The following is a 9,836-nucleotide window of genomic DNA, read 5'->3' as shown; positions in this document are numbered from 1 at the left end:
CTCTTGTTCGATACCTTAGAGAACTTGTTCGTTGGAATTTTTGATCTCTATAGGAGTATCCCATGGTTTGATCTTATTTACGAGGGGCGTTCAATACGTTTTTACCTTGCTTATAAAGGAAAGAGCGAACTAGAAAGTTGAGATCTAACACTCAGCACAATGCTTGTTCTGTTAGTCACCACTCACTCTGCAAACTGACCCATCTTTCTGCCTTAATTGTTTACCCCTTAAGTCTTTGTACTTCATATGACCTCCGATAAAAAAAACCTCAAACCATTCCACATCACTATCAAAATGCTGTTCTTCATTAACTTTTTGTCAGATTTGGGAAAATAAACAGTCAGAGGGTGACATATGCAGTGAATAATAGGGTGTTTTATTTGACAATTTCGTAGTCTCACTGCTTTGCAGATTGTGCAGCAACTTTTGTTGCTGCTGTTCCTGAATATCTTTTTTCCCACACTTAGAATCTAATAATTTCCAGTGAAAAAAAAAAAGGTATGTTTTCAAAGATTCGGAAAACATAGATATTGTAATGTGTCTGTTTTCCCTTCCTGCACGACCTTTACTCCCAATGAGACTGAGAATCCTCATGATGTCACGAATGTGAGTTTTGCCCATGGGAAGAATCCCAGGGCTGTGATCACTGAATTTAACCTTTCCCTTATTCAAAGGCAGGAAATTTTAGTCTACTTAATCGACACTTTCACAGAAAAAAGAACGAAGACTTAATGTTTACTTTACAGTGTAGAACTTGCCGCAGCTATCACTGAAGGCCTTACATTAGCGATTTGATATAGGCCTACTCCTTCTGAACGTACTACACTGTGTATGCTTTTTACAGGCTTTTTGGGCCTCACAGGATCTGGGAGGACTTCGATTTCCATGAGACGTATCATGGATTCTCTATCAATTTGTCTTCTTCTCGACTACTTGTGATACAACTCTTAATAGTTTTTGTCATATCGTTTAAAATTCACTCCCTGGGAATGTTTTAGTTTGAGGCAATAGGAAAATAGTGCTGACAATACGTATACTTTTTTGGACCTGAATTTATTTTCTTGAATGTAAATTCATAGTGTACTTATAATGACTATTATGGGTGAGCGTAAAATTCTGCTGGTTCTTGTAATGTACTATGTACTTATTGTTGTGTACATGTATTACTTATACTTATTGACAGTCTTATATATGTGTCGGCACACTAAGAAATTGAGTAAGATTTTTTTCAGCCAATGATTTGTTATGGATATGATTTCATTTTTAAAATTTGTGTTCTGCAGATATGTGCAAGAGATTCTTGGAAGTTTGACCAGCAGTCAGATTGTGGAGTTACAGACTAATGCAAATGGCATTACAGAGTACTTCTTTAGTGAGGCTGGCAAAGAAGCTCTTAGTTCTGGTGGAACTTATGAGAGAACACTCATGTTTAATGCCATCATGGCCAGCTACAAAGCAGTGAGAGAGTGCGTTTACCGGGATGGTCCCTGCAGTAAGTATTCTTCCTGATTACTGACGTGCTGCCATAAGAAGTTAATATTAAGTGTTAGCTTTAGTTTAAGTGTGGACTCTGAAAGTTTATCTTATTATAGCCTGAATTTTAAAAATCTGTTCAGTAAGTGTGGTACAATGGTCCCCACCAAAGATCCCGGTGTTTGGGAGCAAGGAAAATGCTGGATCTTAGGCGAACAATAAAACTCTTAACCGACAAACTAAGGAAAGAATCCACAGTTACTAATGATCAATCCAAAAATCGATAAAATGATCCTCACTTACTCACTGAAATGAACTGACGTGACCCCCTGGAGTAGGCGCATGACTTATGGCAAACAAATGTGGCTAACATTCATTAACAGTCACTATCGCATGAGGCATGCCATTTTTATTTATTCAATCGTGAGTCTCAAGATCTACGCTAGTCTCAAATCTCCTCCTATTAACCTGTCCAAAATGTACAGCTTTTGTATCTCTGGGCGAGATCCCCCTCCTCTGATGTAACACGCCATTGTGTAATTGTGACCGCACTGTACCCACCCAGCTTACGATAATATGAGTTCAGATGGAGAGCTCAGAATATGCGAATGCGATGTTGGGGAAAACAAACTCGTTGTCGAGTTCACACCTCGGTGTAATCCCGTATGGAGGTAAATTTAACATTTCATCAAGGTTAACAACATTACTACAGGGATGTGATCACATCTACGAGAGTGGTTGATCTGCACGATGCAACAGATATTTCAATGATCGCAAATTTTACTGCTTGGTTGATCAGCTGCAATGGCCCGGGATCTTTTTCTTCTGTAAATTAAGATCTGAAGTACGGGATCTTAGCTGAATATAGTCCTATAGAGTGGGATCTTAGGGGTGACTTTTGTGAAAATTTTTAAAATGTGTTTTCATAAAAACTGTGCATCTTCAGTAAACTGGGATCGTAAACGGTGGGATTTTAGGAGGAGACTGCTGCACTTGGTGTACTTGTTTGTATCCCCCCCCTCTCTCTCTCTCTCACTCTCCACCCACGCCCCCTCTCTCTGTCTGTCTGTCTGTCTGTCTGTCTGTCTGTCTGTCTGTCTGTCTGTCTGTCTGTCTGTCTCTCTCTCTCTCTCTCTCTCTCTCTCTCTCTCTCTCTCTCTCTCTCTCTCTCTCCTTATCTCTTTTCCTCACTTCCTCTCTCCTAATTGTCTTCTCCCTTCCTCTTCACAAACACACACACACACACACACACACACACACACACACACACACACACACACACAAACACAAACACACACACACTCTCCCCCCCCCCTTCTCTCTCTCACACTCACGCATACACACACACGCACATACACGCACGCACGCACGCACGCACGCACGCACACACACACACATACACACACACCCTCTCTTTCTCTCTCTCTCTCTCTCTCTCTCTCTCTCTCTCTCTCTCTCTCTCAAAACAGTATCCTTTATACTCAGTCCCATAAGACATTGCTGGAGACTGTAGACTATTATGGTGCCCAGTCTCCTGTGCTTCATATTAAAAGTTGCAACGTGTTATTTCACATGCGGAAGTTTATAATGTAAAAGCTTGAGGTGCCAAATGCAGACAGGAAGCGACGTATCGCAGAGGCAGAAGAATGCCACGCATAATAATAATGACAAACTGATATGAATTATGAACACTGGAAATGTGTCGTTGTGCTCAATCGAAATTATCATAATTTTAATCCCGAATCGGCAACTTAACAGTTAGAAGTCGGGTGGCCTTGCCACTAGACTGTCAATGCCACATGATATTTTCAAAACTGCTCGCATCTCATAGTTACTAACAATGCACAAGATCAGTTTTTTTCTAATTTGTTAAGAAGACATGCTCTTGTCCTGGCAAACGTATGCTTCTGTGTAATCTTCAACTAACAAAATGTGTGTAGAATTGACATGGATTTTGTCTTTACCTGATAAGACTATAAGTATACGTATTAGACTCGAGGTGCTTATTTTGGTGTCTGAAAGGCATCCCTTGTAATGATTGAACTTCCATAAATTTATCGAAATGGAACCCATGAGCTCAATTCCTGTTGGCGACCTGACATCTCCCTAGAAGTTTCATCTAAAATGTTGTGTACTTATTCCACTTTCTCTCGCTGTCCCCATATCCCCCCCTCCCCATCCAGTGCTTCCTACCCACCATGGTACCAATAATATTTTTCTTTGTATTTTCGATAGCTGCAAGGTATGAGGACGACCTGTTTTATGCTCGAGATGAAATGACTCAGCAGACTGTGGACAACACCGTTGGTTTATTTCTCTCTAAGGCCCCTGGACTTGAACAGAGATTAGGTACGTAAGCAAAAAACACATGTTTATAGCATGTCAGTTTTCAAAATACCTTGTAGGATGGGATATACTTTGTACTCATATTTCATTGTGTTCGTTCCCCAACTGAAAGCAAATATCATTTTTGACAGTTCGATATTTATAAGATCTTTATAAATTTGACCATGTAGGTTTAATCTATCAGCATGGGTTTGACATGATTTATCTTCCATTTATGCCAACTGTTGGTTCTTTTAAAAATGTTTTATTGTTAAGAATACAAAATTCTCATATATACAGACATTTATCAAGCTTTGTCTTTTCCAGTTGCATGCTAAAAAGCCTACACCCTCCACGTCTGTTCTTTTGGACCATTGCCTACCTGGCTGCTGCTATGACGATCTTATTCTAACATTTATTACTGTACCCTTCTTATATTGCCTTCCCAATATTCTCTACAGACAAATTGTTTGTTGTGATAAATATTGTAGAACAAAGCAAATGTTGTAATGTCCCAATTATTTTGAACTTTGTGGACTTCAAAAACAAGCATTTGGCAGCATAGACCGAACGGTCATGTAGAAAATTCTTTCAATTTATGACATTAAAAAAACAACAACAAAACTGTATAAGATCAATATATACCAAAGCAAGCATGCCACAGTGTCCTAGTTGAATGGGAACTATCTACACATTTTGAAGTAAATACTTACGGGAGTAAGACAAGACTGTATATTGTCACCTGTACTTTTTGGAATTGTGATCGATTTTATAACGAGACAGAGCAAAGACATTGAAACAGACATTGGATAGACAAATGACACTTATTTAGGACATTTAGATTTTGTGGATGACATCTGCCAATAAAACACCACAGTACATGAAATACAATAAAAAACAAACTAGAAAAAGCTGCGAACAAAGTTGTCCTTATTATAATTGTATCTAAATCAGGAGTACTACGACTATCATCAGAAACTACGCCCATCAATCCTTATGGAAACCCCTGGCAGAAATTAGTAAATTCAAGTACTTTGACAGCATTTTTCCAAAATGCAGACTGCCTTGACGACGTCTACCAAAGTCTTTAAAATGCATGGATCGCTTCTGTAAAATTAAAAACCATGTGGAAGTCAAAGATAATTTATTCATTGAAGACGAAATTAAAAATATATAATAATAGCAATGTTTTATTATTTTGCAATTTGCAATTTGTATTATTTCAGAGCAAGGCATTTCAGTGGCTGAGATTGGTAGTGGCACAGGACGTGTTCTGGCTAAGCTGGCGCAGAAGTTTCCAAACAGCAAGTTCACAGCAACTGATATCCGGCCGCACTTGGTGGAGAGGATGAAATCTCTGTATAGTCACCTACACAACATACATTATCGTGAAATTGATATCTGTACGTTCCCAGAATCGATTGATGAGCAATACGATTTTATATTCACTATAGATGTCATCCATGATTTACCTTATCCTCAAAAAGCTCTTAAAGTATTGAGAAGATATTTGAGAGGACCCGATGGGACTCTCATATTTATAGACATGGCCGGGCCTGGCTCACACGAAGCAAATGTTGGTGACCGACAAGCAGCAGCTATGTACGCCACCAGCACTTTCATGTGTATTCCAGAGAGCTTTCAACAGAGTGATGGTGTTGCATTAGGTGCATGCTCATCTCGGGATGCATTAGCCAAGTTAGCCACTGATGCTGATTTTAATGTTGACACTATTATCCTTGAAAAACACGTAGCTCTCTTTCTTTGTAAACTAGCCTTAAACTGAAACTATCAGTAGATGTGATATTGGTATTGTTTTGGGTGTTGTTTTTTAAAGTTGATTTATTATGGTTTGGGCTTAATGTTAATTGCAGTCATATTTTGTGCCTAAGAAAGCTCACATCAAAATTATTACTCTATAGAAATGAAAGTATTCAAGTTGCATCTATATGGCATATGGACATGCAGTCTCGCACGAACATGGTGTAATAATTGAATAAGTTAATTTTCTTTTATATCACGTTATATCAAGGGAGATAAACAGCAAAAAAGAACAATTGTGTCAAAATTTTATATGAATTATAACCCATTTCTCAAGCCAACTTGTATCGGGTTCTCACAGTTCACAGATTATAATTATAATTTGGGTTTTTAACATTGATACTTCATTCACTTATGCAAGGATAAGCCTCAGAGCACAGAAACAGTCTTTTCCAAGTACTTGAGCCTGGGATCATTTCTGATCTTCAAGCCATGTTGCATTGCCATAATTCGTATGTCATAATCTGAAATGTGTATATGAATTTGCACGCTCCCATTTCGAATACTCTGTAGAAGTGTCATGCAAAGTTTCGTGGGCCTAGGTTAATTTGTCAATGAGCTAGAATTTTTTTAACGCTGTCAGAGGAAAGCGAACAAGCTATAGGCACTGCCTCTGTGATTTTGAAGACGTCAGTGTGTTCCTTTTTCAATGTAGCAGCCCTTTCGTGGATTATTATTTTCTTAGTGCTTTTTTGTAATGGTGTAAGGCGAAATCCGTATTTTGTGATTAGGGAGGGCTAGACAGCAATACACTAAAGCGATGTAGACCAAGAAAGGAGTTAATCAAGGCAAACTTAAACTAAAGCAATATAGATCTAGAAGCCAGGTATGACTGAAATGCTAGAAAGCAAGGTACATGTAGTGTAAAATGCCTCTGCGGCGTAGACCAGTAGGAGCAGTGACGCCAAGGCGTCGACTCCGAGCAAAGCCGGGTGCTCAGCTAGTATCATATAATTATCATGGCTACTTTGGTAAACGACATTGGCAGCCATGTTTTATTAGATCTACCCTCTGATGCTAATTATTTTCGCTAAGTACGAACTGTTGACGCTGTGTGTATGTTTTTAATACAAAGAGTATATAATATAAAGGCAATGTAGGTACATGATAGATCTTTACTTCTTTCCTTTCCCTCTGTTGTTTCTATCTGTCTGTCTTATCTTTTTCCAGCACCAAATGACAATTATTTTGTCAATATGCTTCTCTTTACTCAAACAAAACAAGCAAGTAATTGGGATTAATTTTTCGTTGTTGAACACAATTACTACATGTATTTTGCTTATATTATGTTGTATGCCAAATTTTGTACCGGATTCTTATCGATGACAGGTAATCTGTCTTAAGCTTTATCTTGTTACTTAATTGCTGCTTTTTAATATTTTCTGGGGTTTTATGGCCAGTATCCTAGAGATGGTTAGGCCTTTATAAAATTGCTACTTAGGTATCTTTTACTGAATTCTTACTCATAACTTATCTAATGTTGTTTATATTATGTTATATGCCACATTTTGTACCAGATTCTTATCGATGACAGGTAATCAGTCTTAAGCTTTATCTTTTGACTTAATTGTTGCTTTTTACTATTTTCTGGGGGTTTATGGCCAGTGTCCTAGCGATGGTTAGGCCTATATGTAGCACTGCAACTTATCTTTTACTGAATTGTTTCTCTTAACTTATCTTTGTAATGTTCAACTATAAAAAAAAATATATAAAAAAAGAAACATTACTTCAAAGTAAGCCATTGTCTCAGTCTTATTAACCAGCTGTCTACAGTAGGCCTGTTGTTTTTAAGAGATTGTCGCTTAATGACAATAGATAGATCTACGTTGGAAGTAGCATTAACAAATTTTTTTACAGTAATGTTTAAAGAAATATTTTTTGTTGACTGATTTTGATTTTAAAAAAGTGTGCTGCAAACTGATACATATGTATTAAGTACGTGGTCTTTGTCATTTATTTATGCATGTTCATGACTAGATGTGCCATACTTGCACATACACAGCTGAATTTGAAACGAAATTATGATATAGATTGTGTTGATGGATGTGCAATACATTTAATTTACAGTCTGTTGAATAAAAATGTTAATGACAAGTTGCACTCAAAAGCACATCATTCTCAGAAGCTCAGTGTCTCATTTCTTTTGTTCTCTTTCAAAGTATATAATACATGTTTCCGAGTTTGAGAGTGGTGTGCTCCAGTGCGAGTGAAAGTATGTCTCCTGTGCTTCTTGTATTTGTTTTCACTCTTGTTTTTTTTTCTTCTCAGCTTTTTATTATATATGTGAAGAACTCGGACTCTAAATTTTCATTTGTCTTGACGTTACTATTTTTATTTTGTTATCCCCTCCGAATAGAACATTTGTGCTCCCAATTGGGGGGGGGGGGGGGGGGGGGGGCTCGACAGGCATGGTGTTCTCCTGTCAACCAGGGATGCCGCCTGAGTTCAGTCCCCACTAATTTGACTTTTTAAAAAATTATGTTTTCTACACCCCCTGATCCATGGGCAGGTTGGATCAATAAACACCTCTTCTTGTTGGATAAAGATGAAAAATTTTGGAGCTGCCCTGTGAATTTTTTTTTTTTTGAAGGATTGTTTCGCAGTTCTGAAATTTAAAAAAAGAGAAGGCCCTTTAACTTACTTCAAGCGGCTGTCTTGGCAAAATTCAAAATTAATGCCTACCCAAAACTGAAGTCACTCTAGTCAGTATAAAAATAAATACTAAAAAGAGTCTCTTTGAAAACGGCATGTGGTTGCGTGTCAGGCAAGGGATGATTCTACGTTCTTTGTAGATAAAATATGGCCATGTACGTAAAAATCAGTTGCATTGTGAGATGAAAATCTTACAGTCAGTTGCCCTCTAAGTTCTGAGCTCTAGCAGGGGTAGGCGAAAAAAGAAATAGCACTCTCCATTACATTCAATAAAACGTTTTTAATTAAGCATGGTGGGTTTTCCTTGATGAATATGATGAAGTATGTAATAATAATAAAGAGATCCACCGTTTTCGTTTCAAGTAGCCTGCATTATTCTCCTTTCTCTCATTGCTAGAGATTATGTATGAAGAAGATGAAATTAGAGCTGCCTTTACTCATGAAAGTACATTGTATAATAATAATGGCATCGTAATTTTCAGAATGAATAAAAATTGTCTTAACATGCAGAACATTTTGCCATGCGTACTGGATTTCTTTTTATATTTTTGTTAACATGTTCCTCTATTTGTCTGATAACATTTCCACTTAGAAATGATAGACCTCATGCTCTATTCTTTGAATGTAGTCAGCGTTACAAGCTTACGTAACGTTTCTGTCACAAATGTGTGAAAATAATTGCTCAAGGTAAATCTGCAAGTTAACCTTGCTATACAAATAAATATCTTTTAGTTATAAAGTGCATAAAACATGCCGTAGAGCGTGGGATATGCTATATTATAGAAATGTGAGTCATCGTGGTGAAATCAGGCGCTCGTCAAAATACAATACATGTACATAAAATCGAAGAAAACGACACTTTTCTGCCCGTTTTGCAATTTTAATCATTTTTGGTTTTTGTTGTTGTTGTTGTTGTTGTTGTTGTTGTTGTTGTTGTTGTTGTTGTTTTAAATCAATGCCCTATAACGTCCATTCAAAAACACATTTCGAGGAGGATTTTACTGAAAACAGTCGATAAAGGCACAAAAATTCAACTTTACAGTTTTCAAGCGCTCTAAAGCCGTGGGAGTTACCAGACTTTGGGGACATTTTCTCGCTAATTTTACCTCTGAAGCAAAGTGACCCTCACCTCCTTCAATCACAAATATCTAGACTTTTATTCAAGATAGACGTTTATTTTTTTTCATCGAAACCAAAACAAATGAACAAACTTTAATATGGTACCAATAACTCCATATGCCCCAAAATTGACGAGCGCCTGATTCCATCGCGTCTTGACACAAATGCATTATTTGCCCACAGGCTTGAGATCATACGTATACATGATCAAACAATCTTTTATCTTCACTCGAGAGCTAATACACCCCCGTCCCCAAACCACATATTTGTATGGCATACCAAGTCAGCACCTTGAAAATTTACAGACCATCTTGATAAGCTTATATACTGTAAAGTGAAGCTTGGTCTCATATCTGACGCAAACATAATAATATCATAGACCGACGACCTCTTTAAGGGCCTGTCGGTCAAACTTTTTAAACAATGAAAATCCTTATTTACAATAT

At 37.4% G+C, this 9,836-nt stretch overlaps 1 protein-coding gene across 1 annotated transcript in view; it reads left to right on the top strand.

The window, feature by feature from the left end:
- LOC101853577 overlaps positions 1 to 6,198 on the top strand; it is a 9,337-nt gene extending 3,139 nt beyond the window's left edge. The window contains exons 3-5 of the mRNA XM_005106287.3: positions 1,284 to 1,492; positions 3,709 to 3,822; positions 5,025 to 6,198. Of these exons, the coding sequence (XP_005106344.1) occupies positions 1,284 to 1,492; positions 3,709 to 3,822; positions 5,025 to 5,584 (883 nt within the window). The 3' untranslated portion in view covers positions 5,585 to 6,198. The remainder of the gene's footprint in view (positions 1 to 1,283; positions 1,493 to 3,708; positions 3,823 to 5,024) is intronic.
- Positions 6,199 to 9,836: the final 3,638 nt, after the last annotated feature.

This window comes from Aplysia californica, unplaced genomic scaffold (assembly GCF_000002075.1).
Source record: "Aplysia californica isolate F4 #8 unplaced genomic scaffold, AplCal3.0 scaffold00524, whole genome shotgun sequence".
Classification (NCBI taxonomy): domain Eukaryota; kingdom Metazoa; phylum Mollusca; class Gastropoda; order Aplysiida; family Aplysiidae; genus Aplysia; species Aplysia californica.
The sequence above is the reverse complement of the archived record's forward strand: the minus strand, read 5'-3'. Positions and strand labels throughout refer to the sequence as shown.